The sequence below is a fragment of the Polistes dominula genome, unplaced genomic scaffold (assembly GCF_049000335.1).
Source record: "Polistes dominula isolate Pdom_NZ unplaced genomic scaffold, Pdom_raw_medaka contig_82, whole genome shotgun sequence".
In the NCBI taxonomy this organism is placed as follows: domain Eukaryota; kingdom Metazoa; phylum Arthropoda; class Insecta; order Hymenoptera; family Vespidae; genus Polistes; species Polistes dominula.
Window position 1 is genome coordinate 6,514,444 of NW_028301046.1, and position 27,960 is coordinate 6,542,403.

Genomic DNA, 27,960 nt, shown 5'->3' on the forward strand with positions numbered 1-27,960 from the left:
CGTGCAGAAAATAAGATTCCTGTTATGATGACATTGAAATTTATTGATGTAGATTTATAGCTGCATCGCGCATAAAAAAAAACGCTTCATTCGAATATATCGACAAATAATTTCTTTGAAATTAAGAATAATATTAATAACGATTATAATGATAATAATTTACTACTTCACATTTTGTACAGTCAATGTAACATAGCATGTTTTCTGGTAAATGTGCAAAGCATTTTCCAGTTGTGATGTTAACACTATAGATTTCACAAAGTAAAAAAAGGAGGAGGGATGCTGTAATTATAACAAATTAAGTAGTATGAAATTTGTGTCACGTTGTATTTGTTATGAAAAAAAGTCATCCACAGTATTAAAAAAGAAAAAAAGAAAAAAAACATGTATCGCTGTTAGAGTATGGACAAGCATTTGTCTAAATGTGTTGACGACGCTAGATAAAAAAATTAAAAAAAATAATAAAATTACAAAAGCAAACATAAAATAGATAAAAGAGGCACAAACTGTAAAAAAAGAAAAGATTCATATGAAAAAAAATGAATGCAACTAGAAACGATGAAGATTACATAAAGAACTTTATGGAAGAATTATGTGTAAAAAGATGAATAAGAAATTAATTCCTAATTATCAGATTATAATGATTATAATAATAATAATAATAATCTTAATATCGTAGTTATTGCTAAAGCTGTTACTATTACTAATATTACTACCATTGCTGCTACTGCTACTGCTATTAATTATTATTATTATTACTATCCGAGTATTATTAAAGTTATCGCTGCTATTATTATTATTATTTTATTATTATTATTATCATTATGATTATTATTGTTACACATTTATCATTAATATTACTAGAATTATAAATTGTCCTTGTAATTTTTCTATGCCAAGTGTATACTTTAAATAAGATAATAGTGTAAAATGTGGAAACGAATCCTCATATACAAACACAAACATAAATATGCACTTTTTCAAAAAGAAAAGAGCATTGAAGTAACTACGTTAACTAAACTATGAATTATAAATATTGTATAAGACGGTAAATATAATAATTATTATTATTATCATAATTACAGATACCATTACTCAAATAAGTTAACTCTTTAATCCATTTGTTAACAAATTTACGAATCCGATTTTTTATTTGTATAGAAGAAAGTCAGCATATATTTGTTTTTTTTATAATTTTCTATTGACATCATTTCTTTATTAATCTTCATCAAGGAAAGACAATTTATAAACAAAATTGGAAGTTTGCATATACATATTACAAAAAAGAAGACAAAGTATTTTTCAATATTCATTAACGATTGTCCTTTAAAACGATAGAAAATAATATTAGAACATCCAACTCCTCGCAGATGCATCATGGAAAAAAATTGAATATATTTTCCGTTTTTATACCTAAAAAAAGATCATCTTAAGTATATACTACAATCTTAAATAGTACATACCTCTAGACTCATAATCGTGACTTAAAACAATTTTAAAATCACACTTCAAACATAATTTTAATCCCTTAATTACTTGAAAACTTGAAAACTTTTTACTCGAACTAAGCGCGCTATCGTAAGTTTAAAATCCTACGATTACGTCACGAGTACCTATCCTACTCTATGAACTTGGAGAGCGTCATAAATGTTAGGTGGTGTAAATAGTGGGGATAGGAGGAACAAATTTGTCCACGCCCCTCTTTAATAATAATCTTTATTTCAGATAACTATATCTATATTAACATACAGAAAGATAAGATAAATTGAGAAAAGGGCTATTCTTCCAATTCATGAAAATCATTTTAAACACAAACTACAAATGTATATTTTAAAATATAATCTTTGTCAAATAAACCAGTCAAGATCATTTCGAACATTAAACTTAAGAACAAGCTATGAATACAACCCATTTTATCTTATTCGATCTTAATATATTTTATAGATAATATTAGAAAATATATTCTTTTATATTTTGTTTATATTATAAATTTGAAACAAGTTTCTGTGTTTCAAAATAATGACAGTTACGTTATTACTCTCCAATAACATGTGAAGTATTAGAGATGAACATCTCTTCCAAGTTCACGAAAATAACAAGAGATCAAAATGTTCGATATTTTCTTTCCTGGAACTTTATGTTTTATACTAATATCGGTTATTTTCACTGTAAAATCTGAAAACTATGACTTTTGCCCAAAATCCGATGAAATTATGAGATCCGAGGAAAATTGTGGAAATTTTGAAAATTTATCGAACAAACGGTTGGAGGTTATTAACGATACGATGGTGGGCTGAAAAGTTTTGAACTTCAACTAAAAAGAAACTCATTATACTAACAATTGTTTCTATGTTAGGATCTAAACTTTTCAGCCTATCTATGATATTATTATTATTATTGATAGATATTTTTATTTATAAAAATTTTCTTTGTTTTTCATTTATTATTTAGCTATATATTATACGATGTTAATCCTCCTGAAGGTTTCAATCTAAGAAGAGACGTATACGTTCGTGTTGCTGTTTTTATAAAGAATTTAAGTAAAAAGGATAAAAAATACGATTGGCATTTAGTTCTACCACCTTGGGGTAATATATTTTTTCTATTTGTTTTTAATATTAATTAATTAATCATTAATTTTTATAATACAGGTAATTTGTATCATTGGCGAAGCAAAGACGTAGGTCCACAAGTATCGTTGCCATGGGGTTTGTTTTTTGATATTGCAAGTTTACAAAAATATGCTCCTGTTATTGAAATGTACAAATTCTTCGAAGGTAATTTTTACTATTTACTATAATATTCACATTTAAAACATAATTAAATATTTATTAATTACAGAATATTTTTCGAATAATAAAAAGACACAGTTGGATATTGTGTATAATTTACAAAACGACGAAGAAATGTTTAAAACCGGTTTATTCGATGATAAGAATAAAGAAACGGAGTGTTCTTCCAAACTTATACGTTATAGACAATTGAAAGAAGAGTATATTGGTTACTTTTGGAATTTTTCTAATGTCACTAGTAAACAAGTGAAATGTATTTTGTTTCATGGAACGACGTCGAATCTCAAAGTTAATCTTAATCCTTCTCTTTATAGGTCAGGTGATGCGCTTGAAAGAGTTGAATCATTGTTAAAATACTTATCAAAATATCTAACAAAATATATTTGTTTTCTTTAGATCTGTCATGTTTGATCATATGGAAATACCTTTGCACGATTCTTATGGTTCTAAAGATTACTGGAAGGCAAGACGTAGTATGCGTTACAATTCTGAGCTTTACCACATTGCGTCTGACTTCAGAGCAAAATATTTAAATTCTACAGATAAAAATGACAATACCGAACGCCCTCTCGATTGGACCAAAGAAAAAGTTTGTTAATTTAAATATATATTTGATACACTTAATAAATTAATTCATGCATACATACTATTCAATTTTACAGAACTCTCTTATACTTTCCTAAGTATATCTAAATTTTAGAAAAAAAGAAATGCAATTGGTGGTCCGTACTTGTCAGTTCATTTGAGAAGACGCGATTTTCTTGTCGGCCGGACAAAATCAGTGCCAACGATAAAAGGAGCCGCGTTTCAGTTGGCAAACAAAATGAAAGAATACGGATTGGAACTTTTATTTGTAGCTACTGATGCAGATGAACAAGGTCGAACAAAAAAATAATTTTCAATCAGGATTTTCTATGTACTTTGTAAAAATATAAACGTATGAACGTATAATTGCATACATTTTTACAGAAATTGCTGAACTTAAGTCATACTTACCACAATATAGATTTTTAAATTATGTGCCATCAAATGATGTTAAAAGAAAGTTTAAGGATGGTGGTATTGCAATTATAGATCAAATAATTTGCTCATACGCTAGGCAAGTACATTCGCTTGATTTTAAAGTATATACTTATAAATTAAAGATTATTTTTAACAGGTACTTTATTGGAACACACGAGTCAACTTTTACATTTAGGATACAAGAGGACAGAGAGATTATTGGATTTCCTCCAGAGAGAACTTTCAATCGATTGTGTAAAACTAAAGAGAAGTGTTCATCTGGCGAACGCTGGGAAATAGCATGGTAATGTGATTTCAGGAAGTGTTGATTATTGTAATTTTTTAAGAACTCGAATCTTGATACATTTTTAAAAATATTTTACTATTAATATTAAATAAATATACAAATGCATAATATTTCTATATTTTATATTATATACCTTTTCATATATTTAATAAGTGTCCTAAGTAAACTGTTTGATAGGTCTTTACAGATGCTAAATTTTATTGAGATGTTGTAGGCTTACCGATTAATTCTTGTTCTCTACGAAGCTCTTGTTCTCTTTGTTGTTCTCTACCGAGAGCTTCCTTTTGTTTAATTTGTTGCAAGCGTAATGCCCGTTTCTGTAGTGTAAATATTTATCTTGAGTGAAGATACTTACATAAAAAAAAAATAATAAAAACTTACTTTTAACTTATATGTCCTATCGTGTACTGTGATCATTTCCTTTTTAATATTTGTTAATTTTCCTTGATACAATTTGATGGTAGCAAACTGAAAATGCATTTAGATATAACAAATTTTTCTAAAATCAAAAGACAAGATCAATGTTTACCATGTCGTTTAAATCCACATCTTCGATGACATCTTTAAATTTCTTATTATCATTTTGTATTTGATCAAGTAAAACTTCTTGCTTGTTTCTAAAGGTTGAAATAATATTTTATAATTAATATCACATCAATAAGGAAAGTCAGAATTTGCCCTTACGTCAGTTCGTTCAGGTTTTCCTTGACTTTTTCCAATGATGGTTGATAAATAGATAATATTCCAGTGGACAATTTTTCAGTAGCTTTGGAAAAGTCTACTATATTTTCAATACTGAAATATAAAAAATAAGAAATTGTAATACGATAATATTTTTTTTACTTTATTGTAAATAATAATAATATTATATACGTATATTATTATACGTACATATAATGTAAAAAATAAATAATATTTTATTATAAACAAAATCTAAATAGATTTTATTTATAAATGTTGGATAAACAAATATGCTTAGGTGTAAATAAAAAAGTGAGGTTATCACCATACCTGTCATTTTGTGATTGAACTTTGGTCACTTCGGCTTCATCTATATCTACCATCATCTTTTATAATTTAATATTAATTGTTTTATTTCTAAATACATATATCACATATTAAAAAGTTTAAAAAAGTTAGATTGCTCATTTGTACTTTGACGTTCGATTCTAAATCAGCTGATTCCTCCCACGTGTTCATACGTAATAAGTTTTTATACAGTTTGTTCTTATTTGCTTTCATTTTGTCATGGTCAAACTTAATCTAAAATTTTCTAAATAAATATATTATTTTATACGACATATCATATACTAATAGATAAACATAATAATAACAATGTACGATGTTATTATTTTTTTATATAAGAACATTAACCAAATTGTTTATATTGTTAAATGTATGAATTATTATTATTATTATTATTATTACTAGATGTGATTTAATAGAAAGAATTATTCATATTTAAAAAATGTTTAATAACATTTTTTTCTTATTTTTACTTATAGAATATAGTTGTAAAATTCTATGGAAAAAAAACTGGATCATCTTGTATATATAAAAACAAATTTATTTATTGTCTTTATTACATCATATTACAAAATATCTTAGATTTCTCCATTTTGGAGTACGTATATCTGTAAATTTAAGCATTCCGTTTTAACCGTCTTCAGAGGTAATAATTTTTTATTAATCATTTCTCTACTTTCATCGTCAACAATCCAAGGGAAATCTTCGCATAACGGATTTTCACTGAGAGATACATGGGCAGTTTCATACGTTTGAATTTCTATAGAAAATGATGCATTTTTTGGAAGGGGTTTTAAATACGTTTCACATATGGATAATTTTAAACAGATCGTTCTCAAAGCTTCTTCAGTTTTAAGATAGTATGGATCAATTCTGTAATCAAATTTTAACATTGTAAACTTATAGAAAACCTTAATTTATATTGTGTTAGGTAAAGGAAATTAATGAAGAGTCATACTCAATTCCTTGCGCCTGTAACTTGACAAAGTCAAAAACGAACTTTTCAATGGGTGTTCTATTTTCATTAAAAACAACAAGGTTTACAGCTTTGACGCTGTTTTCATCTTCTTTAAGTAATTCTTTAATAGCAGTTAAAACATTTCTCAAGTATTCATTAAGTTCTGGCTGTTCTGAGACATGGACCACTGCGCCATAAATTTTTTTCTTAACAAAGATTTCTTTTGGATATAATTTTCTATAGTAAAGTATATGATTAAACGCAACTTCTAAGAATTCTAAGAGAATATCGCTGGTGACTGAAAAATAATAGAATTATTATAATTCATCATTCATCAATTTAAATATCTCAATTTCCCTAACCTATTTTAACTTGTGACATTGTATTTTAATTTAAGAGTGAAAGGAATTAGACAAGTCAAGTTACTCGCACTTAATCGTAGAAGAAACAAGTCTCAATATTATGCATTCCAGAAAAGAAAAGCAAGTAAGGAAAAAGAAAAAAAGTAAAGTTAGAATCTTTCCAAGTCGTTCGTTGTTGCGCCTTAAGCTGACAGTGATGTAGGAGAAAATCATAAACCGGTGTGTAACCATTACGTAATTCATTTTTTATGCATTGTTCCTGCAATATTCAGCACATATCTAAAGCATAATATGACGATACAATTAATTGCATCCCATTTAGAAATTATTTTCGAACATTCTCAATTTTTCGTTGATGATGTCTTTAGTTTTCTGAATATGAATCGAATATTTACAATTAGTATATACAGTCGAGGGCAAAAGTAAGTTGCAAATAAATATGTTTACATATTACATATTACATATATTTCGCGATGAAATAAATAATTAAATAACTAAATAAGATTGAAGTGCATAATAATGGCAGTATTTTAAGAAAACTTTATCGATAACCATCTCTAATGTCCATTTATTTTTGTTCTTGACTGTACATGCCATACGCACAAGCCACATATTCACATTTCCATACACATGCATTTGATAATAGAGCGCGAGAAAAGAAAATAATTTAACTTCAATGATCGAAATAAATGGACGTAATTGTAATTAAACAGTTCAAAGATTTATAAACGATTAATAATATTAGAAATAGTCAATTAAAAAAATAACGAGATTAATTAATAAATCGATTATGATTTAGCGATTGATTCGATGCGCGCCTCGATGCAATCTGATTGCATATGGTGGCGAATGATGGCGAATGGTAGTAGTGGCGGGTGAACGCGGACAATAGAGAAAGAGAGAGAGAGAGAGAGAGAGAGAGAGAGAAAAAGAAAGAGAGTGAGCGAGTGAGAAAGAGTGAGAGAGGGGTGAAAGTGAGAGAGAAGCACGGTGTTGCGGCGGTGTGTTTTGATAAAGTGATCTTTCGAATTTTCCTATTGTGTAAAATATAACGATAGAGAAAGAAGATCGCGAGATATCGCGTATCACTGTGCGCTGTGTGCGCTGATCTGTGCGCTAGATTGCGCATCGTGATCCATTGATTCTTGGTACGGATCGCTTTATCATGATATAAAAGGTATACACGGCGGCATTTTTCCTAACCTCCAAGCATCTTTCCACGAAGGCTCGTTACGTGGAACGATGTATATCTCGCGAGTATACGTTTGTGCATTTTATTCGCGACCTGTCTTTTGTTTCCCCATTACGTATAATTCGATATTAACTTTCTTCATTTATTTATATTTATCTTCGATTATTTCATTTCGAAAATTGTACATCATTGGTCGGTAGTTGTGGATGATATTTCAAATGTTATTCATCTTTTTCGTCTACGATCGATCGCCCTATTTAATTTTTTACTTTATTTCATTTCATTTCTTTTGCACTATGAGTCATTTTTGTCTTTATCTATTGGGTAATTTGTTATTTCGTTATGGCGCGAAAATTAACGAATGATACTTCTAATGGGTAACGTGCTAGAATTAACGTGTTTCCGTCTTCGGGATGTTTCCAAAGCATGGACGGTTCTTCCCGAAGTAGAAATATATAATGTAATCATTCTTACAATATCTTTTATTAAAGCAACAAGAAATATAAAATATCGATATTAACCAATTAAGTACTACACAGTGCGATCATGCTGTTTAGATTTCATGTTGACAAATTCTATCGACAATTGACTGTGTGCTCAGAATCTAATGAAATAATGCATTCAACTTTACTTCATATTAGATTTTTCTTATTTGATTATTTATTTTACTTTATCTTTTTAGGAGAAAATGGCACCCCCAAAGAAAACTGATTTGGATAAATTAGCATGGTCTTGGATCGAAGCTGTTACACCTGAAGAAATAGAGAGAATACATTTAGAAACTGCTTATAGATTAGGTCTCAAAGGTTGCAGAAATTGCAAGTAAGATGCTTATTGATATAATACTTCAATCTTTTAAGATCGCTTTTTAATGTTTCTCAATATTAATCTCAATATTTCATTGATTTTTTATCGCAGACGGAATTGTACAAATAATCCGCAATGTCTCACTGGATTAGGAGAAGAAAAGTATATCAAGTCCCAACCAATGGAAATTGTTTCCTTGGAAAGTTCTCTGTCTGAGCTTCGTGATCCTACTCAATATGTCGGTTTGAAAAATCTAGGAGCGACGTGTTATGTCAACAGTTTAATTCAAATGTGGTTCCACAATGAGGATATGAGGTATCATAATAACCGTACAATTTGTGTAGATTTCTTAAGCATACTTTGTATGTGAATATGATGTTTAATAGAATCTTTATTACAGAAGAATAATATACAAGTGGAATATAACGGAAGACCCAGAGGAGAAGGAAGCGTTGTATCAAGCGAAGAAGGCAGGACTTTCTTATCATCCGGTAACAGCAGTTGGTCAGTTGCAATACATATTTGCCATGATGCAATTTGGAAACAGACGTCTACTCGATCCAATGAATCTTGCCATCGTCCTCTCTTTGGATACTAGAACACAACAGGATGCGCAGGAGTTCTCCAAGCTGTTGTTGTGCCATATTGAAGGAAAGCTACAGCAAAACTCAGAGTTGCAGCGGATGTTGCGGAGGCTGTCACAGGGAAAATACAGCTATATCAATTGGTGGGTTTTCTGAAGTGGAAAACAATGAGAATTGTCCTAAACGATGATGATGCAGATGATCTTGACGATGAGAACATGGTAGGACACGTTGCTCGCTACGGTGACTGGTGCGATCAACTGATCTGACCGAAAGAAACGTGTGTCGTGTAAATAAGAGCTACTATTTTTGTTGAATATAGTTGCTCCACCTGCGGTACCGAGTATCCAACGTCGACCACTTTCTACGAATTGGACTTGCAGCTTGCAGCTACTTTGAAGGAAGCTATAGAAAAATATCTGACTGAAGAACAATTGAATGGACCAAATCAATACCATTGCGTTACCTGTAATGACAAAAAGGATGCTAGACGATTCATACGCTTGGAATTGCTACCAGAAACTTTGAACATTCAATTGATGCGTTTTGTTTTTCATCGGTGAGTCTCTATACTCCTATTACATTTTTATTAAATTTTTATTATGTTTGGTGTTAATTCACTTTTGTCTATATAGGGATTCTGGTCAAAAAAGAAAGCTGAATTCTTTCATTCATTTTCCGGAAGATTTGGATATGTCCGAATACGTCAGGTGTCCTCCTCAGACTCATTTGTACAGTCTCGTCGCAGTTTTAAGTCATAAAGGACCTTCGGCTCATTCGGGTCATTACATTGCGAACATATGTAATTCGGCAGGAGAATGGTATCAATTTAGTGACGATAAAGTTGAAAAAATGCAGAATAAAAGGATCGAGGATAGTGGCAATGGTGAGAATTTTATTGCAACATCCTTATATCAAACATATATTTGTAAGACAAATAATCAAATATAAATTTCGTGTTTTTCTTACCTTTACAGATTCTACAAAAAATATGAAACGTGGTCGCGTACCAAAAGGATTTCTTTCGTCTAACACAGCGTATATGTTGGTGTATAAGAAATTAACAAGCGAACCAAAATTAGGTAATGGAAAAAAATGTAAAATCAAGAGAATGGATTCCGAGTGCAATAGTTATGGCGATTCCGTTAGTTTGGAAAGACTTACCGTTAAGGACAGATCCGATTCATCGGATGAAGGAAAACGTAAGAATGGAACTGACGACGATTTCAAGGATGTCGAAAGTCCAGGAAAAATTATGAAAATTGAAATCGATTGCAAAATGGAAGTGGATAGTTTTGTATCTGGGAAAAATGATAATTCCGATGTCGCTAAGGATGACAAAAATCATGTGGAGCAGACAAAGAAAGTTATCGCAAAAAATACAAAACTCGATTACAAATTATTAAACGGTGCAGCGCATAGAGCAATGAGCTGTGGAGAACGTGATTTTTATGAAGAGGTATGTATATCATTTTTCTCAAGATTTTTTACTATTATATTATATGTTCGTCCGATAATGTGTTATAGATTGAATTTGATAATTGGCAAGTGAGCAATACGATGAGGGAACTCGTTCGTCAAGAAAACGTTAAACACGAGTTAAGTTTACTAGCAATTCAGCAAGAAAAAGTAAGTCAATTTTTATTTGCAATTATCGAATCCTGCAATAACTATTTTTAATATATTTTAAACATGGAGTCGAATTTAATTTATTTTTAGCAAAAGGAAATAGAAGATCAGAATTTTAAAAGGCAACTTGTAATAGATGTGTACGATATCATCGGAAATCTGATGTCCCCCATAGAATATCAATGGATACCGATCGATTGGTTATCAAAATGGTTAAATGGACAATCATCAACTGATGGCGTTCCACCGATAGATAATTCGGTTCTGATGTGTCCTCATTATCGTTTAGATCCGTTAAAAGTTAATCGTGCCAAATGTTTGCCTACTTCGGCGGCTAATCTACTGTACGATAAGTATCGTGGAGGACCACGTTTGGATCAGAATACTTTGTGCGAAGTTTGTGTTAGAAGGCGTTTTAAAATGCTCAGATTCAAAATGGTGTTGGAACGCGATTACAAGGAAGTCAACGATATGATACGTAATGTTAAAGAATCGTTAGTATTTCTTCTTCATTTATCCTAAACATTTTTTTTTCATTTTTCATAATTCCAAGTAAAAAAATCTACGTTTATATAATATTTATTCTTTTTCATAGAAGCGAGAAGAGTTATATAGTTGGTGCAGATTCTTTAAGATCTTGGAGGAGACTGGCCATGGAAAGATTTACCGAAAATATGGAACAAGAAATAGAACGGGAAGATCGTGAAAATTCTCGATTGATCGACGATGAGAAGAAAAAAACTATCGAGAAGGATAACGACGATTGCACGAAAGAAGTCGAAGAGGGCGAAGAGAACGAAGTTGTTTTAAATTTTAATGATGACTTACTTTGTGAACATAGTCTATTGAATACTCCAGATTCCAGTAGGAAAATAGTACCGAACGAAGTTTGGTCGATATTAAGGAAATATTTTCCAAATGCGAAAGAATATCCATTTGGTACTTCGTCCTGTTCGATTTGCGAAGTATGCTTGCCTTTTGATAAACAAATTTTCTGTAATCTATAATTTTTTACAGCATTTCTTTCAACGAAACTTGTTTGCTTTTTTACATGTATATCAGGAGAAAATGGAAAATGCACAAAAGGCAAAAAAGGATGACAAGATAAAAGCTAAGCAACAAAAGGATGAGCTCATCGATTTGTATTATGCAAGAAATAGGAACGAGATTGCTAAATGCGAAGATACTGAGAAACTGTTTTACATTGTAGAGAAAGGATTTTTGGACAGTTGGCGTTCTTTTATTCGGTGAGTAATAAAAAATTGATTAAATAATCGCGAGTAAACATTTTTTAGGACATTTTTAAGTTTATTATTACTATTTTTTTTCGTGAGATTATGTATATTAGACGTTGTACGTATTTAAAATTTCCTTTATTTTAGCAACTATTTTTATGACCCTGAATTTATCCTTTCTTTAACTATCATAAATTCACGGATATATACCATACGCTTAGTTTTGCCAAGTTTGTTTTGAATGAATTTGTGAGTGACCAGGGATATTTTACTTGCCCCATACGAAGTCGCTAGTTCACACTTTGAGAGGTCTTGATATTCTCTTTTATTTATTTACCCATGTTGGGATAGCTAATGGTATCGCAAGATGTTCGCTAGATGGCAACATCGTTTTCTATTTCGATAAACGATCGATAGGACGTTTTCCACCAGAGGGTTCTGCGAGTTACATAAATCCTCCCTCGAATCGCATTTTGCTTTATGGCCATTTTTTGATTAGAATAGATACAAAAAAAATTACAAATTAAAACATAATACTTTAATTTATTTGCTAAACAAATTAAAGATAAAATAATTAGCTATCGGGAAAAGATATTTGTCGGCGGGGTGAAATTTATTTCGACGCAATATGGCAAAAGTAGAAAGAACGTAGGTGGTGGGGGAAAAGGTAGGAGAAGGTTCGGACATTTATCCAACCTCGCATTAACGAGCTTTTCCTAATTATAAGAAAAAAGTGGTCTCTGCGATTAAGGTCTCAGCTTCCCTTCCCTCTTTCCTTTCTCTTTTTCTCTTTCTTTCTGTCTATCTATCTATCTATCCATTTATCCATCTATCTATCTATCCATCTTTTGTTCGTTCGTGCTTTGGTAGTGTAGGTGATAGAGGTTGTTCGGGAGAAAACTAATTGAAAGCACCACCTAACGACCCACCGGCAAATGATACATCGACCCCGAAAAAGGAGTCTGCTCTCTTAATACCGTTTCAGCTTATACCGTCCTTGGGAAAAGGGGAAGGATGCAATTCTGTAATCTTTTTTTGTTTGTTCTTTTTTGGGATACACATTCTTTTTCCCAACAATTTCAATCTTTTTTTCATTTTTTTTTTACACATAGTTACGGGAGATTTTTATTTTTATGCACGACTACGATTATAAAATTTATCTCGTAACGATGATATTAATATTAATATTAATAATAATAATAAAAGTAAAATAATAAAAAAAATGGAAAAGAAAATCTGCGAGTTTAACATTTTTTACATACATTTTTTTTTGCCGCATTTTTTGAGCAGAGAAGAAGGGACGGGATTATGCGAATGGCTCGGATATATTCGCCCCGTGGACGGGAAGTATAATCATCGCAATAGGACGCTTAGGATTGACAGATTCAAATTTGCCGCGGCTTAAGAATCGCGAATACGTTGCGTTCGGACAGTCGGTTAAATCTGGGATCAACCCTTTGCACGGATTATACGTATGACATGTTGTATGGCTGACTTCGGTGTTCCTCCTTCCAACTAACAAGGGGGTGGGAAACGAAAATCTCCAACTCGATGGTTGGAAAGGTTTATGTATTAATCTCTCTTTCTCTTTCTCTCTTTCTTTCTTTTTTTTTTTTCGTAGAATGAGGAGAATGTGAATCGTTGCATCGTTTTTCCATAACGTTCCTTTGATTTTTTTTTTATTATATCCATCAAAATAAAATGAAATCGATGCGTGTCGTTTCTCTAATCGCGAATATATTATGTCATAATTTGTTACAAATTAAATAACAATTAGTATAGACTCGTTATATATTTAATATTTAATTTTTTTATTCTTTCTTTTTTTTTCGAATATTTCGTGAAAGAATTAGCTTATCTTTTTCTTTTTTATTCTCCTCTTTATTTTTTTAACTCACTCTTTTGGATAATAATTAAGGCACGTTTTTCATAAAGCGATTGATTCATTGTCGGTCGCGAAACTCAAGGTTCTTCGAGGAAAAATATTTTTCCAGCTCGATATCGCATTGTTTTATCTTCGTCCCTTTTCTTCAACTTTTTATGGAATTTTCTAAAGGGTCGGTGATTAATTTTTCGAAACGTCCTTGATTCTGTTCGTTTGTTCTTTTTTTCGTTTTTATTTTTTTTCATCAATTGCTAAAAAATGAGTCTACCTAACACATGATTTTTAATTAATTCGATTTCAATTAATTGACAATTAGAAAATATCGGTCGTGACATAAAAAAGCACGTTCCTTTTGCATTTTCTCTCTTCTTTCGTGAAAACAAATGGTGTTACGGATCGCAATCCGTTGAAGCTAAACTCGAAGGAAAGTCCTTTGCCAATTCGTCAACGTCACTGGATGGATCTTTGAAAGGATTAGGTATTTGCATAGACGATCGCTCAACTTCCTTGGAATATAACTAGTCGAGTTTTCCTTCCTCCTTTTTTCCTCCTCCTCCTCTTCCTTCTCTTCTTCCACTTCCTCCTCCGTTTTCTACTTATACTTTCTATCTTAATGCTTCTCGATCCACGAAGCTTATCGACATCCATTTTGCTTTTCAATTGTCATTCGATCGTTTATTAATATAAACGACCTTATATATTATTCTTTAAACTATGAAAACAATCGGTCTACAAAAAAAAAAAAAAATTCAAATAAAAAATAAGAAATTAGTGGATTTGTTAAATGTTGTTATCTATTATTTGATCGATCATTTAAGTTTTTTATGCTTTTCCGAGAGATGTGCTGTTATCGCGTGTGAGTTTTGCATGGTAGAAGGGAGTGCCAAGAGAGAAAGAGAGAGAGAGAGAGAGTGAGAAAGTGAGAAAGTGATAGAGCTTGCATGAGAGAGAAAGAGAGGGAAGAGGGCAGGAACCATAATTAATAACTTTGAATCGATTAAGGTGTCAGATAAGTCCATGGAGCTGGGTCCTTCTATTCGCCGACGCCTTTCTCTCTCTCTTTCTCTCTCTAGTTCTCTTTTTCTTTCTCTTTCTCTCTTTATCGTAGCGTTACGATATGATTAATAATTTTGAGATAACGGCGTCCTCCCTTTGCGACTTGCCACCACCCAGGAGTTAGCTCTTCGTTGTCCCTTCGAGGAGGGCCGATTTGCGGTCCCACTTACGGTCTCATAAATGACTAATTATTCTTGGCTGGCCGTTGTACACATGACTGACCAACCCCAGCGATGTTCGAAATCTTATCGAACGAGAATTCTCTTTCGTATATATTCCAATAATTTCTTTTTTTTCCCTAGATATATTTAAATGAAATAAGTAGATACAATGGAAACAACAAGTATCCGATGATTTACTCTTCGAACGTCCTATTCTTATGGTCCACTATCCACATGCTTTATTATTCGAATATTACGTATACACTTTCTTGCTTGTGTCATCTACTATAAAAAAAGGAAAAAGAAATAAATAGTCTAAGATGTAGTACAATATACTTCGTACAATATTATAATTTCCCTTATTGCTTCGATGTAATATGAACCCTTTGAACTCGAAATTTTGTTTTTCATTTCATATGTTACCAGTAACTCACAAAGCAATTTCAATAGAAAAATCATATTCGCATATTCTAAATATGTAAGATTCGTGGAAAAAAGACTGGTCTCCAGAGACGGGTCTTACGCTTTCCGGGCGACTGCTCTTATCCATTGAACTATCTAAGGCCCACTGACCAATCCTCTTCACGAATTCTTAATAAGTTTGGCATGGAGGCGCTTGCCCCACAATTAAATTATATATATTAAAAGAAAAGTCATAGTTCACATGATGTTGACTAAATTGAATTTGCTTCAGTTTCTTTTTTTTTAAATTTATTTATTGTCTTCATATCGAAGCCCTCAAGTTCAAAGGGTTAAATGTTGAAATGATAGAACGAAATATTCTGTAAACTAACAAATGGTGAAAGTGTAAGGAAAGGAAATAGCTAATGTTTTGTTATATAAAAATTCATTCATCCGAACAATTATATCTTCTAATTAATTCTGGAGATTCTATTGTATATATATAGTTAAAGATAAAAGAGTCAAATAAGGAAGATGAAATTTCGACTATTTTGCATACATTTGGCACGACTAGAGGATTTTAGAGGGGGTTTATACGAAGGAAACGCGTGGCGGAAGGTGAATCGGTACTCGCGGAAGGAAAACTATAAATCATTCGACTAGGCGTCCCCAACGAAAACGTGTATAAGAGTGAAATAGAGAAGAAGAGTAAGAAGAAAAAGATGAGAGAAGAAGAAGAAGAGGGAATGGAGAAAGAGAGACACCAGAGAGGAAGGGGGAGGAGGGTCGTTCTCGCTGTGTAGCGAATCGACTCGCGAAATCCAACTACCCTTAAATAAGTTGATTCATTGCTGGAGTCCTTCGTAGTCACCATAAACTCGCAAACCATCCGAACCCCCCTACCCTTCTCATCCTCCTCCTCCTTTTCCTCCCCTTCTATCTCTCTCTCCCCTTTTTCTTTCTTCATCTTCAATTTTTTCCTCTCCTTCCTCTCGTCTTTTTCTTGATATTTCGCTAATTCCTGAGAGATTGCCTTCCTCGAATCGAAGAAACGACTAAAACGTTGACTACGAAGGGAAGAATGAGAGAGAAAGAGGGGGTGGGTGTTAGATGGGAGAGAATAGCATTGGAAAATTTAACCGGCTACCCCCTTTTTCTCTTTCTCTCTCTATTCTTTCATTTCTCTTTTCGTTCGATGAAATATCGAGTCGATTCTTGGAGCCATTTTCATCTCTCCTTTTCCATAAGCTACCTTAGCCTTTCGTATCTCGTTTAACGCCGAGAGACATCGGCACGTAGATTTCTCGCGTGATTGATCGCTCTTGCCTGATTGTAGATCCTCGAAAAACTACTTTCGTGTTCGTGCTGTTTGTGACTACGACTGACTTGCGTGTAGTAGCTATTCGATATCGTAGATCAATCCAATTGTTTTATAACGATCTCTCCTTCTATCAGAATTGCTAATCGTATACTATTGAGAGAAAAAGAAAGATAGAGAGAAGAGTTAGAATTCTTACGGAATTTGATTTATCGTTGATAAATCAAACGATATCTTTATTTCCTTATCCAATTATAATATAAATCATTTGTAAAAAAGATTATTGGTAGAATTTTCACAACGAAATGTACAAATTCATTTATGCAGTTGAAATTTCTTTACGAAATCTTTTTACGAAATATACAAATATTGTTCGTATAAAATTTTTTGAGAATGGGTAAGGAACTTTTGGGATTATAATAAATAAAAATTGTTTCTATGTTAAGCTCGGAATCTTTCAATCGATCCACGTACAAATATTTAACAATTAATTATTTTATTATTTAATTATTAAATATATTTTTTTAGAAACGAATTAAAATATTTTATATATATCAAATTGTATGATAATTATATTACATATAATATATTAATTGACAGGAAGAGAGAGAAAGAAAGAGATAACAATTATTATAATTAACTCGTTAAAAAAGATAACAATTATTATAATTAACTCGTTAAAAAAGATAACAAAAAATAGTCTAATGTTTTAGCCAATCAGTATAGAGACATGTAAGGTTTGTAAACCTTTGCTATGTGTACCTACGTAGGCGAGGAATTCTTTTGGAATCAGAATGCGTATTCTTTTCCTTTTTTCTCTTTCTCTCTCTCTCTCTCTCTCTCTTGTTCTCTAGAGGGTGGCCAGTGTCTCGGGGGCGGTCATATATCATCCAACCCCGAGAAGGGTAGGAAGGTGGCGGTTGCGCGGGGGTGAAGGCAAAAAATCTTGTGGAGCAAAAACTATCATCAGTGCTCGGCAAAGCGAGCTGAACGCTCGGTTCTGCTCCTTTCTCTTTCCCTTTTTCTCTCTTTCTGTGTTTGTGTGTGTGCGTGTGTTTGGTGCACGCGCGCGCGCGCACCCTCCTGTTTCCTTCTTCTCGTATCTTTCATCATCCTTCTCTTGTACGTTCGCTCTTGTTTCCGGCTTTGGAATTTTCTTCAAAAGGATTGAACCAAAAAGAACCGTCTTTCCGTTTATAGGATCGTTTCAATCGTCAGTTGAGTTAACGGAAAGACTAAAGAATGATAATCCGTGTTTAAAACGCACGAATATATATATATATATATATATATATATATATATTTACATAAACACACATATATGTTTATAGTACACGTGCCAGTTAATTATAATAGTGAATTAAGTAAAATAAAATGTTAAACATATATTTCAATAATTTACTACTTTGTAATACAAATAATTTAATATAAAATTAATTATTTTCATTTATTCACTATTACAATTGCTGAGCACCGATTATTCGATTTTCTTAGTACGATAGGATCTTGATTTACCGTTTAGTATTATAAATAAAATGATGTATAGATCGTTTAAACTCTATATTGTGTTCTTTCGTTTAATTTTTGTTGTTTTATAAATGGATCTAGTCATATTATGTTACAAAAGAGAAAATTTTTCTGCACAAAGAAGATCTTGTTATTAAAAATGGATAAAATATATCTTAGAAGAGAAAACCGTAAGAGTAGTTCCGGCAGAGGTATTATTATAGTTAGGTTCTCTCGGTCTCCAATGTAAATACAGTAGATGGAAGCGATCAAGCATGGCGGACGGCTTATGCTTTTTCGTTGGGTATCGCCAATGGTCACGCCTGGTCACAGCAGGTAAGCTAACTCTAATGTAAAAGTCTCACAAGACTCTCTTTCTTACCTTTTCTCCGTTCAAGAACGCTTCGCCGATTTTCGCTAAATCAAGGAGATGAAAGGAAGAAAAAAAAAGATAAAAATGGTGGACACCGGTGGTGGTTGGCGGTGTAAGAGGAGGGGCTGATGAAAGGGAGGTTTTCTATCTCTCTCTTTCTCTTACTCTTTCAATCTTTTTCTCTCTCGTGTGTGCAACGACTAAATCGTAACTCGTTTCTTTCTTTACGTTTTGTTTGGGATACCAAGCGAGTTTGTGTTTATTCAGACTTTCGATTATTCGAAAACGTGTTGTATGAATTTTTTGATAAGTATTCTTGCCAACACACACACACACACACACACACACACACACACACACACACACACACACACACACACACACACACACACACACACACACACACACACACACACACACACACACACACACACACACACACACACAATTCACATATACCAAATGTTTCGGAAATGATATTAATATTTAGGGCGGTTTAATTTAAGATGTGATATAATATAATGGGTTTTCTTTTTATTTTTTTTTTTTTATTAATTTGTATATTTTTGTTAAGTTTATATTTGATTCTTTCGTTATGGCATGCTTTATTTAGTGTGTGAGTAATTTTTGTACATGACTACACTTATATGAATCGTACATATATGGGGTTTTGCATGAACGATTCGTATATGGATTGTAAATAATAAAAGGGTTTATTACTTAATAAGGTTTATTGTAAAATAGATCAATATGATTGAATTTGATTTAAAAAAAAGATTATTATTTTTACTTTTCAATATTCTATTAGTATTGTAGATATCTTTTATAATAAGTTATATCTCCTGATCAAGCGTATGAATACAACAGTAGTATTGTAATTTTGTTATTTATATGCAAATTTAACCTTTAATCTTTCATATAAATAATAAAGGTATACGTAATAGTTTCTTATCATGAATAAAAAGCTATTGACAATTTTAATTATCGTAGGTTTTATATATAATACTTTTTTTTTAATATTAAAAAAAATTACCTGTTTACTATGTAAAGTTAAAATAAAATCTTACATAAATAATATCACAATGAAATAAATTTGAAGAATAGATTTTCATAATAGGAAATTAAATATACAATTAACGCTTTTTTATTGTGAAATATTATCTTAAAAAACGTTAGTTTTAAAGTTGATAATCGTTATTCTGTCGTTAATGACGATTATCGGCGAGTATATTTGCTCTCGTGACCTCACAAACGAAGAGAAGAGTATAATATCTCCTATAGTCATCTCTTTTTCTTTTTCTTTTCCTTCTTTTTCTTCTTTGGCTACCGTTTCTCCAAGCAAACAACAATAATATCGCCCGAAACTTTTTTACTATCTGACAAAAAAAGAAATTAGTTGACGATACTTTCCTGCGATTACGGTATGCGGTTATACGACAAGTTGGAAATGGAAAGACACGTTCGATTTTCATTGTTATTTTTTTTTATTAACCTTTTTATAATTAGCATTTTCTATTTTCGAAATAACGATTCTAATCTCGGATCTTTCTATAATAGATGCAATGGAAATAAACTTATCGATTATTTCACCTTTGAATATATATAAATTCCGATAAGAAATACAACAATTCTTATCATTGGTTTGATTTGTAGAATAACTAAAGAGAAATAAATATTTATTTCAATTTTGAAATAAAATTAATAAATATAAATAAATAAATAAAATAAAGAAAGAAAGTGCGTGACTTTCATACGTGATAAAAGTGAAACTTGTATTATTAGGTGGTAAAATAATCAATTGATTCATATATGCAAGTGAATGTCCCTTAAAATCGTATACGGTTAGTTTACTACATTGTTCCTTCAAAAATTATTAATGTAATATGTGAAGAAAAATGAAAAAAATTTAGAAATAAATACATTAGTATATTTTAATTACATATTTAATGAGTTTAACTTGACAAGATTATTTAAAACGAGTTAATTAAACGAATAGGAAAATATGTATAGAAATATGTATAGAAAACGTTCGCACCTTAAAATCGTACATGTTGATCAAATAATAGGAATGCCTTGTATTTTTTCATGTCTAACAGTTGCTCATCCTTTTGTTGCTTCTGTTAAAATATTCTTTGAAATTAGAATCAATTTAATACTTTTTAAAGTAAAAATAATACCAAGTTATTAAATAAAAATAAGAAATTCGAAATTATCACCGTATAGGAACGTTAAAATAATCTAAAATATTAGCAGAATTCATTAATGTGTTTCGATATATCTTAGATAACTGGTAATTAATCGAAAAAAATGTATATTATTGTTTAAAAGCCCGGGCTATATGAACAATGTACAGTCCTCCACGAAATCCACCATTAGACTGACATCTATGAAAGTTTTTTTATGGAATGTTGTTTATATGATTTTCCAAATAAGGAAATTCTATTTATGTGGAATATTATTCTCTTTATACATATGTAACGTTCGGTAAACAACTATCAATAAAAGAACTTTCATAAAGGACAACTAACCAGTCTAACGGTGGATTTGGAAGAGAATGGTTTACTATACTCGTATTTCGTGCTTCTCGGTTGCAATATACATCTTTTTCGATTAATTAACAATCGATTAAGGTAAGTCGAACACAGTACTGTACTATACTAATATTTACACCCCTCCCTGTCCACACACACCTTTCATAATTTTGTTCATCTTTCTATCTCACTCTTTCTCCTTTTTTTCTCTTTTAATATCGTTTGATAAAATTTTGTTTAACTATCGTCTTAGAAGTTTCACTTCAAAAATATAATAATAGAAAAAAGAAACAAATTATATGCTTACGCGTGATTACATTCGATTCAAAGTCTTACCTTGCTGAGTTACTTAGAAATCAAAACTGAAAATAAAAAAAAAATTAAAAAAAGAAATGAAATAAATCAATACTAATAGAAACTAACCTATCTAGGAGACAGTTAAGTTTGTGGAGATGTCGCAAGACGATGACGACGACGACGACGACGACGATGATGATAATAATGATAATAATAATGATGATCCACATTCCGTGTCCCTTTGGAGAAAAATTAGAAAGATAGGAAATAACGACGTGCCTACTTCTTTCTTTTTCTTTTTTATCTTTTTCTTTTATTTTCTTCTTTTTCTCTTGGTTCTACGAGAAATAAAAAGACGAAAAAAGAAGAAGAAGAAGAAGAAGAAGAAGAAGAAGAAGAAGAAGAAGAAGAAGAAGAAGAAGAAGAAGAAGACGGTGGAGGAGGATGAGGAGGTTGGGGATGGGGATGGGAATTGGAATGGGGATTGGGGATGAGGATAAGGAGAAGGTGGTCATCGTTGTTGGTTCTCTTCTCACCGTTAACTCGAGGAATGTAGGTTGACCCCGGACAACAACTCCAACGATTATTGCTTTCCTGTAAACCGTAGCGAGCTTAAAGAAGCTCTCGTTACGGGTTACGAGCGAGGTTTCCTCGTAACGGCTCGGCTCGGCTCGTTCACGAGGAAGATTCACCGGGATCGTTGTTTCCTTCTAAGTAGCCGTGAACTTTACACTCACTTATTGTCGATAACATTCTATGGTGAATTTTAGATTTACTTTTCGAATAAATGAGAAACATTTTATAATTTCAATCGTGCGATTCGTATTTTAAACACGTATACAAACGTAGTTTATTATAATTTGTTTTTTAAATTTATTTTATTTATAAAAAGCAAGTATTTATTATATATGAAATTATTAACATGTTTCGACGTATAACAAACTTCGACAATGTACTAATGCATATCACAGATGATCCTCGTGATCTTGTTGAAAAAAACAAAACGTGACAAATAACTTGTTAATTAATTATTAATTAAATATTATATTTTCAAATTGTGTGTTTTCATATTACAAACATTCGTAAAATACAAATTTAATGACGGCACGCAAAAGAATATATTATTTTATATGTTTTATACGTAAGTATATATAAACTTATTAACGCGTGTTATACCGATCAGACAAATATTCCCAAAATGTATAATAAAAGAGTAAGAAAAAAAGAAGGATCGAATAAAATTTGAACCGAGATACGAATTCTTTTCCCTGACGCATATGTGACGCTGCGGTGTTCCGATATTATTAGCTCGTACAAACCGTTGTCTCTCTTTCTCTCTCTCTCTCTCTCTTTAGGAGAGTTGCACGATTATTCGAACAACGTTTAGGGGTGAGTTGTACGTATCACCCTTCTCTTTCCCGTTCACCAACAACCCCCCGAACGAATATACTTCTATCTTTCTCTCTCTCTTTCTTTTTCTCTTTTTTTTTCTGTCTAATTCGAAAGCATCCACGTGCCAGAAGCTCGGAGATATAGTTTTCTATCCTTCTCCTACCCTTTCCTTTCTCCTAGAAATAAATCTTATGTTTTCGCGTATAAGCGGCCTTTTAATATCACCGGGCTTGATTTACCGCCGTAAGAGAGAACATGCATCTATGGCGAAAGCCTCCCGAAAAGGACCTCCTTCTCCAACGCACGATCCTCTCCCAATGACATTTGTCTTCCGACAGGGAGAGGAACAAGGTGGGGGGGGGAGAGGAAGGAAAGGCGAAGTGTCCCTACGTTTTCCCTGATTTAACGCTCCTTCCCATCGGTATTTGACTAAACGTCCTCAAATCTCTTATTCCAACTTTACAAGGTTTTATGAGCCCTCCTTTTTTTCCTTTTTTTTCAATGAGTACTAAATTATTATCATATTAAGATGCAGCAATATCATAGATTCATAATTAAGTATTATTAATGATTTAATACTTCAAATTTTACTTAATTCTCTTTTGATTTGATAGATTATTTATGAATGTTTAAAGTATTAAATAAATCATAATTGAATTATTTTTTTGTTAAAATTGTTGTGTAAGTTCACTTGTAGTTCATTTTTTTTTGACAACATTTTCTTTTATTGGATAATTACATTGATATTGTTTATCTATTAACAAATATTAGTTGAATTCGTTAATATTTATCATTATTTTTGAAATCAATCCAAACACAAAGTTTAATTGTTATATACAATTGTGCTGATAATTAATTATTGACAGTAGATGAACGATGAGTTACGAAATGTTTCAAATTAATTCTATAATAAAATTTTACCAGTATCGTAAAATAAATCATCAAATAAATTCTTATAATATAATGACACACTCCACTGTCATAATTACTGGCACAATTATCAAAAACAATGTCCTATGTGTACCGTTATGCAAAGTATTAATGTATGCGCGTGTTGAACACGTTTCATCCGTAATGGTGAGGGTGGAATGAAGTGGGGGTTAGGGGGATTCTTGCCATTCCATTCGTGTTCGTTCATGGAATAGAATATCGTTCTCGATAGATGATCGATAAAAATGTAAACCACAACGTTCAGTTCGATATTTTTCATAGTTCTTTGATATCAAGGTCTGTTTCGTTTCGAAATAATCTACTTATATTTTACAAGAATCAAGTAACGATATTATTGCGGTTTCATAGTAGAGAGAAGGATTTGCATTTTCCTTATCCAACAAAACGTTACCAACCAACCGGAAATGATTGCAACGTGATTCCAAGTGTTCCATTTGGTTTTTTTCATTCTTTCTTGTTTAGTTTTTTTTTCTTTTTTTAAATAATATATGCTTTCTAAGTGCAGCGTGTTCAATTGAGACGAAGTAGATAGCCAGGGGGTGTGTGGTATGGGGAGGGGTTTGTTGACTTCTGTGTTTGATCGAAGAAGCTTCATTATACGTACGATCGGCGAACTTTTACAGGGATGGGTGGGGTGGGGTGGTTTGTCACCGAAATTATTATACTGCACGCTAGACGGAAAACGAACTTCTCTCTCTTTCTCGTCCATTTTCGCGATCTCCAGGGAGCAATAATCGTTGCGGCGCGTAAAAATTCCGCGACAGAAGTTAAACAAAGCCTCGAACGAGAGTTGGGAGATGGAAAAAAAAAAGAAAGAGTCCGGTTTTGTCCGGCTGAGTATAGTATGTGAGAGAGAGACAGAGAGAAGGTTAGAGGAGAATATTTGTGGAAAGAGAGAAGCACCGACAGAGAGAGCTTGTCCCGAGTCGGATCGTAATAAGGGTAACTACCCTTTTACCGTACTCTCCTTCCTCTTTCTCTCTCTCTTTCTCTCTGCGTTTTCGCCTGTTTGAACAAGGCTCATAATTAATACGCATATTCGCTTCTCGAAAACGCGCTCGAGGGTTCGTTGGGACATTTTTAAACGTTTCAGGATATTTGCACCTCCTCATCCTCTTTTCCTTTCGATCTTTCTCTTTCTCTTTCTCTCCTTGTTTGTACATCACAGTGGGTATACCAATCCATCTATCTATCACTCTTTCTTTCTTTCTTTTTCGAAGGCTGTTCTATCTTTTTTTTCTTTCTTTTTAATTTATTATTATTTTCTTTTGTTTTGTTTTCAATAATACCAATTTTTGAAATAGTCCATCGATAGATCGGGAAAAAACGATAGAAAATATAAGTGATAATAAGAATGAAATCAAATTTTCTTCATTTTTATATGGAAATATGTTTGTTTGTTTAGTATACTTTTTCTTCTGTTTTTGTTTTTTCTTTTTAATTGGAAAGATAGTCCTCTCTCTCTTTCTCTTCCTGTTTCTTTTTTTTGATCGGCAGGTCATACCTGGCTCGTTTGCCCAGAGATATCCGTCTTTAAGAGCATTATCCGGATAGTCGTCTGCTAGGGGATCGGCAAAAACCGTCCGCCCCCTCATGGTATGTGAAAAATGATGCACAACCCCAATCCCCAAACATCTCTCCACCACCTTACTCCCTCTCCTTCATTCCCCGAGCATCCCAACTACCCCGAAAGTCCCGACGGAAACGTCGCCGTCGCCGTTTTCGTCGTCGTTTTCGTCGTCGTCGCCGTTACACACTGACGGTTCTACGAATCTTCTCTCTTCCTTCTTAGTTTTCTTTCTAGTTCACAAACCAGAAGATCGTGTCATCCAAAGAAGAAGAACTCACGAAGATCCGTCCACAGCTATCAAGTTTATTCGCTCTTTTCTTTCGAGAAAATACATTTTGATATTTATCCTGGTCAATGATTTTTCTTTACTCGAATTTACGTGGTTTTGTATGCAAATAATTATTTTAATCATCAGTAAATGTCTAAGGGAATAATATATCTATATATAATAATAACAAATATTATATGTAATTATATATAATATTTATATATATCAATAATTATAATATAAAATAAATATAAATAAATTAATAATTATATATTATTATTATTATTATTATTATTATTATTAAATTATATATATTTATTTTATTTTTTATTCCCTTATATTATTCTATAATATTATGGAATATTTAATATTATTATATAATATAATATTAATATTATTATATTATTATATTATTACATAACATAAAGGAATTGACATCTTTGGCTATGAAAATAATTATTTTAATTATTGGTAAATGTTTAAGGGAATAATTCATTTTATATTATTTTAATAATAATTGATTATTAATTCTTCTTCTTCTTCTTCTTCTTCTTCTTATTATTATTATTATTATTATTATTATTATTATTATTATTATTATTATTATTATTATTGTCCTATATTGTTATACCATATAAAATATTTAGAAAACGAATATTCTATATGTTGGTTTAACACAAAGCTTGATCTATTTCTTTATTTCCTGACAATCTGCCCCTTTTGATTTTTTATAGATACGCTGAAAGTTACTCGAGGACACCGCCGTCGTCTATCCAAAATGCCGTTCTATTGTGCGAACCGCATAAAGGACTATTGTATCGAGCTTCCATCAATAACGAACTGTAAGTATAGCGCAAGTAACGATATTTTGACTTTCTTTCCTATAAATATTTCGATAATTGAGATAAACATTTAATTTGATCCAATTTTTTATATCATCTTTTGTCCAAAAAATATTTCAATATGGTAAGACAAAAAATCCTGTGCTTTTAATTTCAACATTTCGGAATAGTTGGAGAAAAAGGTTAGGGGATGGGATAAGAAAAAAAAATAATTGTTTTGTGAAATTATTAACCAACTTTTGGTGAAACCGTCTTGGATAAATTTGATTAAAAGAAAAGTTTGACTCGTAAATCAATTTGTGTACGGGAAAATATGACGATAAGAAGAATATTCATCGAAGTAGGAAAAGAAGATGATGATGATGATGATGAAGAAGAAGAAGAATATTATAAAGTGTAAACTTGTGACCTCTTGACACGACTTTTCGTCCCTCTACGACGTTTCCAGCATCCGGACGAACCGCCTTTCTTAGTTCCGCGTACGATCGTCGTCCTATACATTTGCTAGGAGACCCGTGTTACGTGATGGATACGCGAAAGTGTCACCTACACGCCCCCGAGGCCAACGCGCCATCATCCAGTGCGTCCCCTCTGACCATTATGCTAAACCATTGTCCACTATCTGCCTAAGATAGCCGACGGCTTAAGTCATCCTTCTCCTTCCTTCCTTTTCTTTCCTTTTTCCTTCTTTTTTTTTCTTCTTCTCTTCTCGAGACCGTTAAAAAATCATTTTTCCCCTATTTTCTTTCTTTCTCTAACTTACTTACCCTCTTCCATTATCTCTCTCTCTTTTTCTATCTTCATCTTTTTGAATTCTTTTTTTTATGTATTACATTCGATCATTTGATATTTAAAAAAAAAAAAGTTTGTAGTTTAATATTTGGGGCATTTCACGTGAAGCGGACAATGAAAAAAATGTGAGGTTGTGGATTTTGTTCATAATTAGCTTGATTGTACTTCTATGGGACCTCAATAATTGTACATCATTATTTTTTTTTTTACCTTAGTTACCAATTTATGGGGCTTCAAAGAATTGACAAAATATGAGGAATAGATTTTTCGAATACTATTAAAAGAGTCAATCTAACAGTACGAAGGTTCCGTATGGCGCGCTGTTCTAAGTGTATAATTCATTACTTACAATAGTAAACTGTAAGTAGTGAGTGAGCCAACAGCCCTGAGGAATCGCTCAGTACAGGGCGCCATACGGAACCTTCGTACTGTTTAGTTCATATCTTCTAAACGAATCGAGATACCATTATAATTTTTTGTGCATAATATTTCTACACTACAAGCTATATTTTAAGGTAAAAATTAAAAAAATAAAAGTATGCAAAGTTTAATAAATACACATTTTTAATTTTAACTTCCGGTTTACTAGACGAAAAACAATTCAATTTCAAATTTTTATTTACTTTTAAAAAAATTAATTTATATTCTCTAATAAACACGATTTATTTCTTATATAATCCATTAGATTGACTCTTTTAATAGTATTCGAAAAATTTATTCCT

At 31.8% G+C, this 27,960-nt stretch overlaps 4 protein-coding genes across 9 annotated transcripts in view; 2 read left to right on the plus strand and 2 right to left on the minus strand.

Moving 5' to 3' along the window:
* Nucleotides 1-1,249: 1,249 nt before the first annotated feature.
* On the plus strand, nt 1,250-4,211 carry O-fut2 (O-fucosyltransferase 2). Of its 2 annotated transcripts, none has more exons than XM_015324320.2 (8): nt 1,250-2,263; nt 2,452-2,588; nt 2,652-2,777; nt 2,842-3,106; nt 3,189-3,381; nt 3,493-3,670; nt 3,762-3,891; nt 3,952-4,211. In XM_015324320.2, the coding sequence occupies exons 1-8, from the start codon at nt 2,109-2,111 to the stop codon at nt 4,100-4,102; spliced, it is 1,335 nt and encodes a 444-aa protein (XP_015179806.2). In that variant the 5' UTR covers nt 1,250-2,108; the 3' UTR covers nt 4,103-4,211. The 2 variants fall into 2 exon arrangements, with proteins under 2 accessions (XP_015179806.2, XP_089031393.1); XM_089175267.1 differs by having other exon boundaries at nt 1,250-1,823; nt 2,484-2,588.
* On the minus strand, nt 4,156-5,328 carry Pldn (biogenesis of lysosomal organelles complex 1 subunit pallidin). Its single transcript, XM_015324321.2, has 5 exons — nt 5,113-5,328; nt 4,786-4,896; nt 4,631-4,718; nt 4,483-4,569; nt 4,156-4,418 (listed from the first exon to the last, which is right to left on the minus strand). The coding sequence occupies exons 1-5, from the start codon at nt 5,166-5,168 to the stop codon at nt 4,299-4,301; spliced, it is 462 nt and encodes a 153-aa protein (XP_015179807.1). The 5' UTR covers nt 5,169-5,328; the 3' UTR covers nt 4,156-4,298.
* A 319-nt stretch (nt 5,329-5,647) lies between these two features.
* Nucleotides 5,648-7,273, minus strand: PolZ2 (DNA polymerase zeta subunit 2). Of its 2 annotated transcripts, none has more exons than XM_089175268.1 (3): nt 6,516-7,273; nt 6,086-6,383; nt 5,648-6,000 (listed from the first exon to the last, which is right to left on the minus strand). In XM_089175268.1, exons 1-3 carry the CDS (start codon nt 6,688-6,690, stop codon nt 5,706-5,708), a joined length of 768 nt encoding a protein of 255 aa, XP_089031394.1. In that variant the 5' UTR covers nt 6,691-7,273; the 3' UTR covers nt 5,648-5,705. The 2 variants fall into 2 exon arrangements, with proteins under 2 accessions (XP_089031394.1, XP_015179810.2); XM_015324324.2 differs by having other exon boundaries at nt 6,448-7,270.
* Nucleotides 7,274-7,425: 152 nt separating this feature from the next.
* LOC107068164 (ubiquitin carboxyl-terminal hydrolase 48) overlaps nt 7,426-27,960 on the plus strand; it is a 65,949-nt gene continuing 45,414 nt past the window's right edge. The window contains exons 1-13 of one of the 4 annotated variants that reach the window (XR_016177522.1): nt 7,744-8,099; nt 8,322-8,461; nt 8,558-8,761; nt 8,847-9,173; nt 9,353-9,589; nt 9,666-9,916; nt 10,008-10,489; nt 10,558-10,659; nt 10,750-11,153; nt 11,255-11,624; nt 11,722-11,906; nt 25,264-25,362; nt 26,339-26,446. Coding sequence is in view for 3 of the 4 variants with exons in the window: in XM_089175264.1 (XP_089031390.1) it covers nt 8,001-8,099; nt 8,322-8,461; nt 8,558-8,761; nt 8,847-9,173; nt 9,353-9,589; nt 9,666-9,916; nt 10,008-10,489; nt 10,558-10,659; nt 10,750-11,153; nt 11,255-11,624; nt 11,722-11,906; nt 26,339-26,446 (2,909 nt within the window). In the remaining variant the exon portion in view is untranslated. Of the gene's footprint in view, nt 7,625-7,743; nt 8,100-8,321; nt 8,462-8,557; nt 8,762-8,846; nt 9,174-9,352; nt 9,590-9,665; nt 9,917-10,007; nt 10,490-10,557; nt 10,660-10,749; nt 11,154-11,254; nt 11,625-11,721; nt 11,907-25,263; nt 25,363-26,338; nt 26,447-27,960 lie in introns of those variants that run through there. The other 3 variants (XM_089175265.1, XM_089175264.1, XM_015324304.2) reach the window with 3 other exon arrangements.

Bases quoted from the DNA above. Each gene is read 5' to 3' on its own strand.
- O-fut2 (XM_015324320.2), top strand. From the start codon at position 2,109: ATGTTCGATATTTTCTTTCCTGGAACTTTATGTTTTATACTAATATCG. The intron at 2,589-2,651 runs GTAATATATTTT...TTTATAATACAG, and splicing joins TTTAGTTCTACCACCTTGGG to GTAATTTGTATCATTGGCGA. The intron at 3,107-3,188 runs GTCAGGTGATGC...TGTTTTCTTTAG, and splicing joins CTTAATCCTTCTCTTTATAG to ATCTGTCATGTTTGATCATA.
- Pldn (XM_015324321.2), bottom strand. From the start codon at position 5,168: ATGATGGTAGATATAGATGAAGCCGAAGTGACCAAAGTTCAATCACAA. The intron at 4,897-5,112 runs GTATGGTGATAA...TTTATATTTCAG, and splicing joins GTTCAATCACAAAATGACAG to TATTGAAAATATAGTAGACT. The intron at 4,719-4,785 runs GTAAGGGCAAAT...TTCAACCTTTAG, and splicing joins GAAAACCTGAACGAACTGAC to AAACAAGCAAGAAGTTTTAC.
- PolZ2 (XM_089175268.1), bottom strand. From the start codon at position 6,690: ATGAATTACGTAATGGTTACACACCGGTTTATGATTTTCTCCTACATC. The intron at 6,384-6,515 runs GCGAGTAACTTG...ATTATTTTTCAG, and splicing joins TGTTTCTTCTACGATTAAGT to TCACCAGCGATATTCTCTTA. The intron at 6,001-6,085 runs GTATGACTCTTC...ATTTGATTACAG, and splicing joins TTACAGGCGCAAGGAATTGA to AATTGATCCATACTATCTTA.